The 17,068-nt window shown below is 43.0% G+C and overlaps 1 protein-coding gene across 1 annotated transcript in view; it reads right to left on the bottom strand.

Moving 5' to 3' along the window:
• The window catches only part of PROM1 (prominin 1), a gene marked incomplete at its 5' end in the record, with an annotated part of 91,246 nt that overhangs the window by 52,336 nt on the left and 21,842 nt on the right, over positions 1 to 17,068 (bottom strand). Inside the window, 2 exons of the mRNA XM_082653572.1 lie at positions 1,335 to 1,540; positions 6,990 to 7,045. Of these exons, the coding sequence (XP_082509698.1) occupies positions 1,335 to 1,540; positions 6,990 to 7,045 (262 nt within the window). The remainder of the gene's footprint in view (positions 1 to 1,334; positions 1,541 to 6,989; positions 7,046 to 17,068) is intronic.

The raw sequence follows: 17,068 nt of genomic DNA, 5'->3' as shown, positions 1-17,068 counted from the left end.
CTGTGCTATGCGGCTGCTTCCCACTAGCTATCTACTTTACATTTGGTAGTGTATATATGTCCATGCCACTCTCTCACTCCGTCCCAGCTTACCCTTCCCCCTCCCCATGTCCTGAAGTCCATTCTCTACGTCTGTGTTAAGGTCTATTATTTCACTATTTTCAGCAGAAGGATATCTGTTCAAAAAAACTGACTGCTTTGCAATCAGTAGCAGTGCACTGGCTTTTGCTTTTTGTGGGGAATTTTTGGTTTTCTAAATTTAATTTTTGGTGTACTTAATTCAGTAAGTAATACTTGAGTGTGGTAGATAATTCAAAAGAAACAAGAAGTCTGGTTGCAGTAAGAAGCGAGTTCGCTTCCCTCCCCTTCACAGCCACCAATTTCCTTCTCAGAGGCAACTCGCCTGGCCAGGGTCTCGGCAATCCTTTCACATGGTCTCTATGCAAACATAACCAAGTGTTCACATCCCCCTCCTTTTTTGTTTTTAATCACTGGTGTTGTGTTCTACACGTGGTCTACAAACTGCTTTTCTCACTGCATCTCACCTGGGGACTGTTTCGTATCAGCAACTCTAGAATTGGGAGATTGGGATTGACATGTATACACTAATATGTGCAAAATAGATAACTAATAAGAACCTGCTGTTTAAAAATATTGTTTTTTAAGTTCGTAATAAAAATGAGAAAAATAAAAAACAAAAAAAACTGGGCATATAATTAGAAAGTTAACTCCATCCAACAATATTCTCCAATTCCCCAATTCAAGGACTCTACCCATCTGTATGGCACAGGGAACTATACTCAGTATTTTGTAATAACCCATAAGGGAAAAGAATCTGAAAGCAAATACATATATTTATATATATATATATAAATAACTGAATCACTGTGCTGTACACCTGAAACTAACATAATATTGTAAATCAACGATACTTCAATTAAAAAAAAATTTCCTTGCAAAAGATCCCTTCGGACGTACAAATCAACTAGAAATACTTGCTCTGCCTTCCTGCATGCTGCCTGTTTCGAGAGAGCTATTTAAGAGGAAGGAGGCGCTGTCCTGGGAGGTGAATGCTTTCTTCAGTCTCAGATTTATCAGGATGGCTTCAAAATGAAAAAAACCACGGGGTTGGCTTATCACATAAACTAGAGCAGCCTGGTTACAGCACTAATTTCTGCTTATAGTGATGTGCTGGGCAAGCATTTTTGCTCTCTCTTTTCTGTTTTCTGTTTTTTGTATTTTGTTGTTGTTTCCAACTCATGCTCAACAGTTAAAACACAAGAGATTTCTCATCAACCTAAAACACAATCAGCTGTTGTCCAAGATGCTACTTGCCTTATAAATATACAAATCACCAAGAGGGAGAGTGTGAAGTAGCTCTTGAGGGCGGCCCCATTTTTCTTCTGTCGCTGGTGCATTTCTCCACCACACTTGTTACAGCAACGACACAAACTAAAGACAAACCCCACCAGAGGCATCAGAATAATGAACAGCAATCCCAGGACAGCACAGATAATAATCCCGATCTCATAGTAGATAATCTGCAAGTCAAACAAAAGAAACAGCACATACTGTAACATAAAATTACACGTAGAACATTCCACAGTGTACACATTCCATGCTTTTTAAGCTATTTGCCATCATGAGTTAAATCTTGAGGGGTGTGTGTGTGTGTGTGTGTGTGTGTGTGTGTCCATTTTGAAGATCCTTCTTGAAACAAAGGAAGCAGAGATCTGAGTTACCAGAATATGGGATCAAGCACTTACTACCTTCTTTCAACTTTGGGAAAATAGCCAAATTCAGGGTCAAGTTGCAAATGGTGTCATTTCAACCCCAAAGGTATTTTGTTTGTTTTTAAACGGCATGGCAAATTTTGGCAGAAGTCCTTGCATAATGAATAATCTATACCAAGGATGTTTTTCACCAGAAAGATAGAACTAGTAATAGTTATTAAGGATTCAAAGTAGTTTGGATTGGATCGATTAATGACAAATTCATATTTTGTTATGAAAGAATCTGGAATATATCTAAATTTAGAAAAAAAGGCTCAGACTTTCCAAATCAGACATGTTACTCACAGGCCACTCAGTTTCCCCACCCATGTACTGGGAATAAAATACGTACCTTACAAGGTACGTATAAGGTACATATAATAAAATACGTACCTTATACGTACCTTGTGAACATTGCAGATAATGTATGATTAGTGATGAGGTGCTATGGAAAGTACCTGGCGTGGAGCAGACACTTGCTAAGTGCCCCTTTCAGGCTGCTGAGCCCAGCCTCACTAGCTAAGTCTCAGATAGCTCCTAGGTTCCTAGGTACTAGCACAATAGCTAGACACAATCAAGTGACCTAAACCTATTTTCATAATCACTGATGGCTTTATTCCAGGCTAAATAAAAATTAATGCAACAGGATGATAAAACTCGTTCTCATTCCAATTCATGTATGCAGTTACTCACATTTCCATAAAGCAAGACACTTTAAAAGAATGGCAGAAAATTACAGGTTGGCGGTTTGCAAACTGTAATGGTTTGTAATGGACCAGCTAGATAACAATACATTCTGAAGCCAAGCTGAGCAAAGGAAAACGAAACCCAAGCCTTGTTCCTTGAAGCAAATGTAATGTCTTAGGAGAGAGCAGTGAACTTGGAGTCAGAGGACCTGCTTTAAATCCCAGCAGGGGCGGCTTTTAATTCTCTAAACTAGGAAATGTGACATTAGCATTAATGTCATCAGCATATTGTGAGGGACAGATAATTAAATGAGTTAATGTGTAAACAACTAGCAAAGTGCCCAGCACACAGCAAATGTTCAGTCAGTATTAGCTAACTCGTGGGCAAACGCTTATGAGTATTAAGCAAGGTGCACATGGCACTTGAATATTATCTACTTCCATATTAAGGTTAAAATGCTAAAAAGAAAAAAAGTGATTGCAATTTTGATGCAGCCTTCTTAAGCTAAGTTGGACACCACGGCCATGAAAAGTCGTTATTTGCTGGTGTGTAACCCACCCTTGAAGACTCACATCGTTGGCCAACTGAGGAACCAGCTCCAGACACTCCAAATTCTTACTTACTTTGCTATCTTTCTCAGCAAAGAGTCTAAATTGTTACTATTTTTAGAAATTGTTTCTGGGAATTTCCTGGTGGCCCAGTGGTTAGGACTCCATGCTTCCACTGCAGGGGGCATGGGTTTGATCCCTGGTCGGGAAACTAAGATCCTGCAAGCTGCATGGCGCAGCCAGAAAAAAAGTTGTAACACTGAACCCCAAAGTCTGGCCAAGATCTGGCAAGAACCTAAATTATTTCCTGATACACCAAGATCTCCGGAGTGCTTTGTGGATGGACTGTGTTGAAGAGAAGCTCAAGGTTTAAATTTGCAGATGGGTTGCTCTTCTTTCGTGGGCTACAAAAGCTGAAGGAGAAGATGGAAGATGATGGCAGAAACAAAAAGGAAACAATTTAAAAGTCATCACAGTGGAGATGACAGTGAACAGAAAGTTCTGGCAAAAGCGTCACACCACTCGCGGGCTTTAGACGGAGCAACGTGAAACAACAAGTGAGGACTTTACCTTCAGAATCAAGACTACATTTTCTGGCTGAGGAAGTCAAAGCCGTCGCAGAGTTTGTGCAAGCAGAGGCAGCGTGCATCAAGAAAACAGAAAACATTACTGGAGTCATTAACCGCAACTGAGACCATTAATATCCCACACAGAGGAGATCAAGGGAGGGGAGGATGACACAAGACCGGAACATAAAGGGAGCATTTATTAGACAAACAGGGTTTTGGGTACAGTCAAGCTCTAGGGCTCACATTTGGATTTACACTGGATTTCTTGAAAGGTTCTTAATCAGTATGCTAATTAGTTATGGACAAGGGGAACCAGAGGGAAAGTTACAAATGCTTAACACACAACCACAACCACATGGTCTCCATGAAACAGAGAATCAGGGGCTGCCTAGAACCCCAGAGCCCAAGGCACCAACTTCCACGTGTCCTTTTTAAAATGACAATCTTATGGTATCATTCCCTTGTTTAACAGCATTCCATGGAGTCCCACCATGTTTAATTCAAACTCCTCCACGTGGTCCTATGTTATTTAATGCTGGCTTCACGTCCCCATTCTTCTTGAGCACTCGAGTCCCCAGAAAGCATCATGGTCTCTCTCCCTTTCCTCACTTTGGGCTCCCTCTTGCTTGAACCTTATTCCCACCACTCTTCCGCCGATGAAACTCAAGTCTGAGTTTGGATGTTGCTTTCTCCAGGAAGTCTGTCTTGATAACGACGTCTGGGTTTGCTGTACATCCCTCCTTCCTGATGCCATGGAGTCCTACACTTGTCCTTTCACAGTGCTCACCTCATTTGCTCAATTTATAAGACTATCCTTCTTTTTGGAAGAGGGAGGTGACACACGTATGAAGAGGGACAGAGTCATTATTGTTGTTATAGTTGACTTAAAATGTCCTCATGTGGTTAAATAAAATTATGTGGCTCCATGGTGTTCCCCGGATGACGTTTTTCAAATTGTCTGGTCCAGGAAATCCAAGTTTGGAAGCCATTGCCTTAGCTGGTAGATTTTCACAGGTGCGGAAGAACAATGTTTGTGACGGTAATAACCTTTAAAGGCAGCATCATCTGAAATGTTGGGATGGGCAGTTCATGTAACATGCCCCTGGGGACCCACAGGGCATCTTGAGTGACCCCAGCCTCCCTTCCTGGGTCTGGGCCCCACGGGCTTGTTACCTCACAACCTCACCAATCATAAACCCCTCACAGTGTGTGTTAAAAACACTCACTTCAGGCCCCTCCCCTGGAGAAGTGTCAGGGGATTTGGGTAAGACCAGGAATCTGTCTTTAAAACAAGTCCCGTGTCGTGATTATGATTAAGTGCCTCTTCAGTCTTGGTGTATAAATACCTCAACTCTTTCACCTTCCCACGGGCTTATTCCCACACCAGTGTCTTCGGTGTCTAGCACAGCTCCTCTAACAGGATGGAGCTCTGTTGCCCCCAGTGGCAGGTGGCGGAATGATACACCCTCTACAGGCGGCCCTCCCTCCACTGTGTCACCTCCCACTTCACAGCCAGGGTTCCCTGCACCTCCCAAATAAGTGACTTGCCCTGGAGTCCCTGACTCAGGGTCGGGTCTGCTTCGGGGACTCTGACCAAACACACCCAGCATTTATCTCCCTAAAGCCAATCAGAAAGCTCTCTTCCCAAGGAGCCTTGGCTTCTTTGGTGTCTTTGCTTAACCAAATCCCTCTACCTTGGATAACTGGAAAACATGATCCAATTCCACACCTAGGGTAGGATTCCGTTCATTCATGTGGGCCCAGTTCTGGCTCCTTTCTCTACACCAGCTCCACCCAAACGGTTTTTATCCATTTGTAAAGACACCTGAGGTGGAGAGGAGATCAGGAAGTAGGGGGTCCCCCAGCTTACAGGAACTCCAAGTCTAATATCGAGCCAACCATAAAGGACTCGTCCAACCGAGAGTCCTGCCATGGACGGTGGCAGCCAACTCCGGCTCATACTTGTCAGGCTGCTGAGAGTGACCTCAGAGTCTGAGGACCTGGTCCTCTAAGGCTTGGGCCCAGCCTCTCACGCCCAACTCGTTCCTTGCCAGAGCTAACTGGCATTCAGGTGCTAACGGCATGCAAATTTTCAATATAAATATAAAAGCAAAGGTCGTTTTATTCTGCCCAGGGAAGCAGGCACACATGGGCAATCATGTTTGGAAGATATAAATGAAGCCAGTGGCATTGAAGAATGAAAATGCTTTCTGTGGTAGGAGGGAAGGTGTAGGCACTAGTGTGTATCTGGCTCATCCTCTTTTATACACATAAATGGCCTTGAGATGAGGACTTCCTCTTTGGCTTCTGCATTCATTTTTCCCTTAAGTATCATTTTATTGCAAATTGAGAATATGCAGCCACTGTTCCCACCACTGGGCAAGAGTTCACGGCTGTCACACCCGCTGGAGACACTGTCATTCACCTTTGTTGTGCTGGCCATTAAATAAATAAAAGTCCACTGGTACCTTTATTGTTGTCTTGACAACCACCTTTGTACCAGGAAAGGATGGAACGAATCGTCTGACCCTGCAGGACTAATAGCTTGACAAACAGATTCAACTAATTTTTATTATCCTAACATTCAATGCAAAAACATTCGTCTGTTTATTTCATTGGCAGCCGACATTCATCATAGGCCAAAATCGAAATAACACACTCTTCTGTTTAGGTAAGTTAATCTCGTGGATGCAAACAGAGTGAATTAACAGTACCTTAGCCCTCACCCTAACCCTAACCTTGGTATTAAGTAGAGACATGAAAGGTGCCTGGATACTTTCTGACAATACTGTTGTCCACTCATCTGAGTGAGGCCTCCAAGGCCCTCCCCTGATCTGGCCCCAGCTCACCTGTCCTTCCCCTTCCTCTCACCCACCGTCTCCATCCCCGTGCTTCTTCCCCTCACACCTCATCCTCTGCTCACGTGGTCCCCACAGCTTGGAACGCCAGCAAAGCCGCCTCCCCACCTGTTCAGCCCTGCTTATCTTTTTAACAACAAGCTCCCACATCACTTCCTTGTGGAAGAGCTCTGGTAAGAATTAATTCTTTTTCTTCTACAAGTATGCATGTGTATGTGAAAAGTACGCATGCCTGCTTCTAGGGACGTTCAAACCATTCCATTTAGTTAAGGGGTTCTCATCCCTTGTCTAAAAAACGTAGCATAAGACTTCCTTTAAGGAAATTTTAGTTTTTCAATAACATACAGCTTGAAAGGCGAATGTTTCTTCAAATGCTACTTTTGAAATTTCTGGTGTAGTTCAAATGGGATTTATAAGGCATTTCAATACTCCATTAGTCAAGAAAGGTTACTAAATTCACAGGTAAAACAACTAGTTGTTTAAAGATTTACTTTCAAATCAGCCAAAGTTTTGCTCATATTTATTTTCTGCTAACAAATTCATCCATCAAAATTACCTTCTCATAATCCGTTGACAGGTCAAACTCCTTCTGTACAACTTTTCTTAAAATATCTGGGGGAAAAAAGCCACAAAACAATGGCACGATTACCTTTTCAGTAAAAATATAAAATGCATATTTAGAAAATAAAGGTCTCTATGTGCTCACAAATGATTGAACCTCAAGAGAGTATTCTTATACTTTTATTCCTCTTTCTTAGTGCAAGTAAATAATTGACCTAATGAGGCTCTAACCAGAAGCAAAGAATGGAGAACAAATATTTTCGACCTACGATTTTGCCAGTGGCAAAATTAGAGGGTTGCCATCTTTAAGAGTTTTCAGTTTCTCACAGAACGCCTTAATATTTACCAGCAAACTACATACACCTCATTAACAGTCACTAATAAAATGTTACATTGATATTGCTAATTCTTTTTTGTCAATAAATCAAGTTTAATTAATTATTATTTATTAAATTGCCAACACCGCCCCACCCATATGTTGATTCTGCCTGCTCAGCCATACAAACTACAAGAGCAGAGCGACAGAAACCATATGGTCTCCAAAGCCTCAAATCTTTATTATCTGGCCCTTCACAGAAAAAGGCTGCCCTCCTGGCCTATATGAACATGTTGACAGGACACTGAATCACAAGGTTTAAAGTTTTAATGTGACCAGGGCGCATGATTTTTGCTGGTTAATATACGTAAGCCAAGTTGGACTGACAGCACCACTAGCCACAGGAGATAATGAATCTCTAAACTCTAAATGTGATGTTTCTTTTAAGTTGGAAAATGCATTAACATTTGCACGCAGATTAGGAACATCAGATTTCCTTAGGGAATTGACTCCATTTATCCCTACTGTTTTTTGCCCCATAGCCCATGAAATTGCTTTCTTAATTATTTGGAACCACAAATGCAATTTATTCTTTAATACTTCTACTACATAATATTTTACAAATGAAAGGAATCTTACAGTTAACCTAATCCGAGAGCTCTGAACATGAGACGTCCCTCTCCGTTCTCCAAGCAGTGCAAGAAAAACCCAGAATGCTAAGCAAAACTGACTTTTTCTGGGCATGCTCATTTGGGGCATTTTAAAATTCTCACATAGCTCAGGAGCCACCTCGTATCCTGATTCCCCCATCTAGTAATGATATAGCAGAGCTGATGGCCGGATAGGGAGGGTGACTTGTCTAAAATCAGTGATTTGTGAGGCCAGACCCAGGCCCAGGTCTTCCTTCCCCTGGTGCGAGGTCCTTCCCACACTGCACATTGTCTTCTGCCCCAGGAATGAGCTTCTGGAATGCTAGGACTGTATCCCGTATAAGCACTTCCAAAGTATACTACTGGGGGTCGCAAATGAAACCCCACAGTGAACCCTTTTTTAAAGCAAAGACATTCACATGTACAGGCCAGGAAACAAAGCAAGCCACTTCCCCACAGGGTCTTCTGGAAAACAACTTCCCACCTGCACGGAGCAGATAGATACGTGGATCAGACCTGTAAAGGATGTGCTGCAGGAACAGAGATTTTCAAACTGGTAGGGAACCCTGGGAACCCTAGAGTTTCTCCAAGGTACCTTGGGGGCAACCCAGGATCACAGGTGTTCTCCGACCTTGAACCAGTCTCTTTGCTTTAGTCTGCTGCCCACACGTAACAGGCGCTGCTCTAGTAGAGCTCTGTGGAGGTGAGCCAATGCCAGAGAACATGGCTTGTGTATCCATGGCAACCTCTGGGAAACAGTGACATTCCTCTCTGTCAAACAGATGCCCCCATCAGTTTGCTTGAAGACTCAGCCCCTCCTGAGTCCTTCTGAGATGCTGGTGGTCCTGGGTGTCCCAGGCATGGTCCAAACTACATCCAACGACAACACTCACTGGCAGGTGATCCCTGTCCTTTGGCTGCCAGCTGGCCCTGACCCTCTGGCGAAGCTGATCCTTGCTGTACTGGCTAAAAACCCATCCCAAGACTTTGGAGCAGAGATGATCTCCCTTCCCGTGGTTTACAGTAGCACTGTCTTACAGAAATCTATCTCAAGCCACATAAGTAATTTCAAATTTTCTAGTAGTTCCATTTAAAAACATGATTAGTTTAAAATTAATTTTAATATGTTTTACTTACTCCGAATATATGCAAAGTAGTATCATTTCAAGATATCATCAGTGTAAATATTAATGAGCTATTTACAGTCTTATTTTCATACTAAGAGTTCAGAAGCCGGTGTCAATGCCCTTTAGTTCAGACAAGCTACAGTTCAAGTGCTCCATGGACACACGTGGTTAGTGGCTCCCGCACTGGACAGCACAGGCCCAGAGGCGGCAGATAACCCTGCCCACTCTCACCCCGGAGCAATTCCATTTCCCCCAAAGCCTCAAGGCCTCTATCTGTTTCCTTAATGCCCCCTCCTTCCCAGCGTCCCCTGTCACAAAAACACAGAATGGGCGTCCTTCACGCTCAGGACCACAATATCCATTTTTCCCTTGGCTTCCCTGTGTATCTCTAATTAAGCGGCTCTTAATCAGGGTGAGTGAACATCACAAATGCCTGTACAGCACAACCTAAGCATCTTTACTTGACAAGCCCCGACATTAACCTTCTGCTGCTCACACCTCATCCGGGAGCCCATGGGACCCCACACTAGGAAATTCTATCTCAGATCTAATAGGTTCACTGCTGGTGAGAACTTTGAATCCATTACGGTCCATCTCAGAAAGCACGTGGAAGAACCGGGGTCTCACTTCTGCCCCACACTTTTCATGGTTCCCAAGTGTCACACTCGTTCTACTGCATCCCAGTCCTTTGCCTTTGTCTTTCCTGGCCAGCTCATAGAAGGCTTCTGGTGGAAACCGTCTCAGCCTCTGGGTCGCCTGCATCCTCATGGTGGAGGGGGCCGTGGAGAGGATGTGACCACTGGTTGGCTTGCGAGCTGGACCCAGGCACTCAGAAGCTGGTCACCCCTCCCCTGCCCGTGGAACGTCCGTTCTGCCCACCCATCCCACACTATGACTGGGTTCAAGGATGCAATCTTGAGAGAGTAATGTGTAGTTGAGATCATCTGAATGGGCTACATAACTGAATCCAGTTGAGACCACTACATGAACTTTTAAGATTCAGGCAGGTGGGTGCGGAGATCTACTCATCTTACAGCTGCTCAAGACAAGCCTCGTAAGGAAGTTCTCTTCCTTCTTAAACCTGCCACCGTCCCATCTGGAGGGCTCCGTCTCTTACTCAGTCCCTCCTTGCCCCCCAGTTTCAGATATCACTTGGGTCCCTCCCAAGGCTGTGAAGCAATCCCTCAGCAAGTTCCAGGGCTCCAGAGCTGTCTGTGGTGTGGATGCTGCACAAACACAATACTTCTTTACCAAAAAAAAAAAAGAAAAAAGAAAAAATGCTGCTTCCGCTCCATAGATCAGACAGGACCCCTGAATACTGTGCCTAGTTCCTTGTATTGCCTGGTGGGTATTAGCCATCAGCACGCAGGTGGCACAGAGCCCCAAACAGAGAACATGCAAACTGGAAACCTCGGCTTCGCCTTGGTGCTCACCAAAGATGACCGTACCGTGACCAACACCAGCTCTGAGAGCTTCCAAACGAACAGATTCAACCCTAACATTCTCCATTGTGTCTACCTGCTTCTTCTCAGCCCTGAGAAGCCGTGCACAGCTCAAAGCAGGTTGTAAAATGATGTCATGATGGCAGTGGGTTCTGTTTGTTGCACGAATCCTGGTGACTTAAACCTGACCTAGTCTTCGGGTCATTCAACAATATTCAACCACCATGTTAAGCGCCTACAGGGTGCCAGGTGCTGTGATCATGATAGAAAGGAGTAAGACCTCTTACTTGAGAAACCACGGTCTTCTCCTGCCCTCCGTGAGACTTCAGTGTGGACAATAGTGACCCTTTGTCCTTCCAGAACTGAGGGAGGATCTGCTGAGATGGGGCCTGAAAGGCACCGAGCACCGGATTGGACAGCTCCAGGAGGCCGGTGAGTTCTCCTTGCCCTGAGCTCGGAGGGTGGTCCGGCCACCTTTTTCATGCCCTGCTCCATTTCTCACTGTATCTTTCCATGCTCTTTTCCATAACATAATAGTTGCCTCTTAAGGTACAGCAGTGGGAGGGAAATATGTAAGCAGGCAGATGAGAAAGTTATTTTCATGGCAGAAGACTGTTTCTCAGCATCTGACTCTGTGGGTCTTCCTGGAATGACAGGGACTGTCTGTCAGCCTCTCTGTGCTCAGCCCCTAGACCTTACAGTGTCTTCTTATCTGGGACTTACTTTAAATTTCATGTGATGATGGAAATTAAGAAATGTTGCAGCAAGAGCGAATTCTGACCCCTTGGTTATACCACCAGGTTACAAAGTAGTTTGGTTTTGTTTTTGGCTCTTCGTGTGTGTGTGTGTGTGTGTGTGTGTGTGTGTGTGTGTGTGTGTGTAACTTCTCTATGAGTTTTTTGATGTCTGAAGCTACACAAGCAACATAAAATAAGAAAAGTGTCTTGTGCAGGATCCATCTATAACAGACTCATCTTCCTCATCTTTGACAAGATATTTGTTCCTAACTGGTTTCTTTTAATACATATGTAGGTTCTGAACCAAGCCAGGCAAAGTGCAAGTTCACTTTTGGAATGTTCTCTCACAAAATGGATAGAGAACTTAAAAACCCCAGTTGTTGGCACGTCATTTATCAGATTTGTGACAAATTTAAGGGCTCCTGGAAAGATTTTGCTGACAATATCTATTTGACAACTCAATTAAGTTAGGTCTCTTAATTTAAAAATGTACCACGGGCTTCTCTGGTGGCGCAGTGGTTAAGAATCTGCCTGCCAGTGCAGGGGACACGGCTTTGATCCCTAGTCCGGGAAGATCCACCTGATGCAGAGCAACTAAGCCTGTGTGCCACAACTACTGAGCCTGCGCTCTAGAGCCCGTGCTCCATGACTACTGAAGCCCATGCACCTAGAGCCCGTGCTCCGCAACAAGAGAAGCCACGGCAATGAGAAGCCCATGCACTACAACTAAGAGTAGCCCCTGTTCACTGCAACTAGAGAGGGTCCACGTGCAGTGAAGAAGACCCAACACAGCCAAAAAAAAATGTATCACACCTTTCATCTTCTAAATTGTGTTCCTGCCATTTACTGGGGACAGAATCTCCCCAAAGTGCGAAACTATATTAAGAAGTATTTTTGATAAAGATATTTTTATTTCTGATATAAAATGGGCATTTAGTATGTTGTAAATCACTCTACTATATGTAAAACAATATTATTATAATGCAGTTCTTGCTAAAATATTATATATAATGTTAATTTTGTTCATAGTTGTTAATTTTTCTGCCAAAAGTATTCGAATTTTAGGTTGCTTTGTTTTAAAAGGCTTTAGAAAAGCCTTTTAGTCAAGTCTTATATTCAGGTTATTTTAATTTCTACCTGATGTTTTCTAGTTTCTTTGACCAGATGCAACACTATGGGATTATTAACATTAAACCTAAAATTAAGTTATAGACTTAGAAGTATTATGGTGTAAGCATTAAAATTAGAGAGTAAAATGTTCAGAACAGGTTTTTCTATATGAACAAATGTTAGAAGGTGAATCATTATTTTTTCCTAAATATCAGGTTAAATTTGTTATTGTACTTTGAACTCTTATTAATAAAAAATTATCCACACACAGAGTTAGCCCTCTTGGGCACTTAAAGTGTTTACCTGGAAATGTGATTAATTAAGAGCATAAATAGTGTTAAGTGTCCCCCTGTGGAGATGCCCACAGTGTCCCCCATTGACCCCCAGTGGCACTCTTTTATACTCACAGGGTCTGGGGGTCTCTGTACTAAGAATGACTTAATCTGTTAATTTGTGCATTAAATCAACACTGGTCAAAGTGAAAGAGATTATTCACATTTTTACTAAAGCTATTAGTTTTATAAGTAGAATAAAACAATATTCAAGTTCAATTTAAAGTCCTACCAACACTGGGCTTCTAAATACATAACTTTAGTAAATTAAACATTACTTAAAACATAACTTTAATTGTTTCTTTCCAGGCACAACAGACTTCCGTCTACACCAAATTCCTGAGAGGATGAGGGGCAGGTAGGCAAACCAAGTGGAATGCCTGACAAGTCCTGATAAAACACAAACTTAGACAGTTTGAAAAGTGTGAACTTCTTGGATGTGCTGGCATGACACCGGGTGTGGAAGAGCTAGTGGCATTTTGCCCTGAGAAGGGCGTTTAGGGCAGTGCTCAGTATGTTACACTAACCTGAAAATGTTGGCGTCTGTCCTTCACCTCCACCCTTGTACCGCACTCGCTTCACTGCTCTGCCCTCTCCAGTTCTTCAGCCTGTGGCACCAAATGAGTGCTCAGCAGAACCATGTGTGGCCTCAGTCTCCTTGGCCCACGGCTTGATTCTCCAGCCCCCCTGCAGTTAGGTGGGGCCCCGTGACTTGAGTTCTGGCCAGTGGAATGTGGGTAGACAGGCGTGCACATCACTTCCACTCCTGGCCTCTACAGCCTCCTGTAAGACCCTTGATGGTCGCTCACTTGACCCATCTACCTATCACCCACTGGAGGAGCCAGTGGTGAAATCCAAAGCCCAATAGGATGACGGAACCATTACAGAGTGCCCAGCCCTCACGACTCCATCACTTCTACATTGGACTGAGCTGTTAGCGAGAAATGTTTTTCACCGAAATTTGGGCTTGTTTGTTATAGCAAATGGTGTCACTTACCCTAACTAAAAAAGCCTTAGCCAATCAAGACCCCCAACATTTTCCATTGCAAGCCTCCTCTGCAAATAGCCTAACCTGCTAGCTTTGACCAAACAAAGGCAAACTCACTTTTCTCAGGAGCAAGTATACACATAAATAACATAGCAGACTAAGACTTACTGAAGCCAACAGGATGGCACTAACATAAACCAGGATTTTAAAAGACATCTTCATTCAAAGATAAGAATTTCTGTATTCATGATCCAGCAATCCCACTCCTGGGCATATATCTGGAGAAAACTATAATTTAAAAAGATACATGCACCCCAGTGTTCATTGCAGCACTGTTTACAGTAGCCAATACATGGAAACAACCTAAATGTCCATCGACAGATGAACGGATAAAGAAGATGTGGTAGATATATACAACAGAATATCACTCAGCCACAAAAGAGAATGAAATAATGCCATTTACAGCAACATAGGTGGACCTAGAGATGATCATACTAAGTGAGGTAAGTCAAAGACAAAAATCATATGATATCGCTTATATGTGGAATCTGAAAAAAAAGATACAAATGAACTTATTGACAAAACAGAAATAGACCCACAGATATAGAAAACAAATTTATGGTTACTGAAAAGGAAGAGGGGGGAGGGATAAATTAGGAGGATGAGATTAACATATATACACAACTCTATACAAAATAGATAATCACAAGGACCTACTGTATAGCACAGGGAACTGTACTCAATATTTTGTAATATCTATAAGGGAAAAGAATCTGAAAAACAATATATATGTTCAGATATATATATATATACATATATATATATATATATAACATGACATTGTAAATCAATTATACTTCAATTTAAAAAATTATTTTTTTAAAAGAATTTCTGTATTCATAAAAGGATGCATGAAATGGCATTTGAACCCAGAAAAATCACTACAAAATGCAATGCAATATAGCTCAGATAAACACCCTTGCTGCCTGCTCTTCATCCATGGGTCTATAAAGCCTTGGTAGTCATTAATAGGCTTAGCTGATAGGTTCATAAGCCTTTCAAAAGCTTCACTACCAACTGAATTTTCCTCATCTACAAAACATATGTTCATAATCAGTTTAAACCACGAATTCAAGCATGTCTCTAGTGCTAAACTATTTACGTAAACTACTCTCGGGGAAACGTGCATCAGATAAGGAGTTAAGACTAAGTGGATGTAAGATCTTGGTACCCTCTCCAAGAGTTATGTGCACAGGGTGGCTGGTAAAATGGGTTGTGAGCACCAGCTAACAGGTCCAGGCTGTTCTTTCTGGAGGAGACTGCAGATTTAAATCAACATGCAGGGCCTTCCTGGTGGCACAGTGGTTAAGAATCCGCCTGCCAATGCAGGGGACACGGGTTTGAGCCCTGGTCCAGGAAGATCCCACATGCCGCAGAGCAACTAAGCCCGTGCGCCACAACTACTGAGTCTGCGCTCTAGAGCCTGCGAGCCACAACTACTGAGCCCGCATGCTACAAGTACTGAAAACCACCCGCCTAGAGCCCGTGCTCCGCAACAAGAGGAGCCACCGCAATGAGAAGTGCACGCACCGCAACAAAGAGTGGCCCCCGCTCGCCGCAACTAGAGAAAGCCCGCGCACAGCAACAAAGACCCAGCACGGCCAAAATAAATAAATAAAATAAATTTAAAAAATAAATCAAGATGCAAAGGTAGTTGGTGAAAATGTACATTTACATAATTTGTATGTGGTCCCTAGAACTTTCACCAGAGCCCCATGTGGAAGAGATCTTATGTTGGATTACAGACAGAGGTATTCCACTGCAGTTGGTTGAAGCTTGTCTTCTCTCTTTGATCTAGGTTTTCTGTGGATTGTTTTTATGCTTTAGAGCTTCCTGATTCTGATTTCTAAAATGAAATTTGATTCTTCTCTTGACAGGAAAATCTCACTAATTCAAACAAATTAGGAAACTTCTGGTTATTTGGATAATTTGACTCAGTTTACCTTTTAATCAAGAAAAATGTTTAAGGAGCCAACTCATTGCATGGAAAATGTTTAAATATACATTGCATTAGCACAGTAGGTGTGATCTGTTCTGATAGCTGACAGGTTAGTGGAAAAATAAAAAGAAGAGACTCATGCCTTAGACATTTTATTTTAACTTAAAGTATATAAATACAAATATGTTTGACCATCATTTGATGCAAAGCCGAGGTCCTTTATTGGATATCAGTCCACTGGCTCGAATGGAGGTGAGTTAAGATAGCATACAAGGTAAAAAAAAAAAAAAAACCCGCAAAAAAGCTCCTCACTTATTTAGAGGCAGACTTGTGTCAACCATCCCATCACCAAGTCACAAGATTAGGGTAGATGAAAATGGCCACATGGGCTCACAGAGGGACACTGTCTACACAGAACGCGGTTACTTCAGAGAAAGAACTTGATGATCATAAACTCTGCCTCAGGAAAAATGGAAGGACCTTGCTTATTTGATTCTTCAGTGGTTGGAATGGGGAGAGGGCTAGAATTTTCTCCAGCTACACACTACTCACCACCCTCATCCCCAAACTTTGGGAATAACTGCCTCTGTCAGTCAGGTTCTCTGAAGAAACAGAACCAGTAAGTGGTGAGATAGAGACAGAGATAGAGATAGAGACAGAGATAGAGACAGAGATAGAAGAGATGGAGATAGAGATAGAGACAGAGACAGAGCTAGAGCTACAGCTAGAGATAGAGATGGAGAGGGAAAGAGAGAAGGAGAGAGACTGATTTTAAGGAACTGCGGGCACTAGCAAGTTGGAAATCTCAGGGCAGGTTGGAAACTCAGGCAGGAGTTGACGTCACAGTCCTGAAGCTGAATTTCTTCTTCCTGTGGAAATCTGGTTTTGCTCTGAAGACCTTTCAGCTGATTGCATGAGGGCCACCCACATTATTGAGGGTAATCCCCTACACTGAAAGGGTTCACATGTAGGTGTGAACCACATCTACAAAGCACCTTCACAGCAACACCTAGATGAGCATTTCATCAAAGCACTGGCTACCACAGCCTGGCCAAGTGGGCACAGAAGACTAACCATGACTCAGCCACGCCAGCTATGTTCCCCCATAGAATGGGTATGCCCCGTAGTTGTGCTGGAGCAGAGCGCATCTGAGCGGCCCTGTCACCACCATTAGTGGCATGGCAACTCCTGACAGCCTGAGTCCCCAGCCAAGTCATCGGGGTCCAGTTAATTCGAGGACAGGAGATCACACGTCGTCTCTGAGGACAACCGACCTTGAATGATGGCCCTGAGCAACCCCCCAAATCAACTTATGTTTGGTGTGTGCAAAACTAAAAGGCAAATCAATATATGCCTTTTGCAAAGATTTCCAT

This window comes from Grampus griseus (assembly GCF_964374135.1).
Source record: "Grampus griseus genome assembly, chromosome: 4".
NCBI classification, from domain to species: Eukaryota; Metazoa; Chordata; class Mammalia; order Artiodactyla; family Delphinidae; genus Grampus; species Grampus griseus.
Note: the sequence above shows the minus strand (reverse complement) of the source record. Positions and strands in the feature narration are given on the sequence as shown.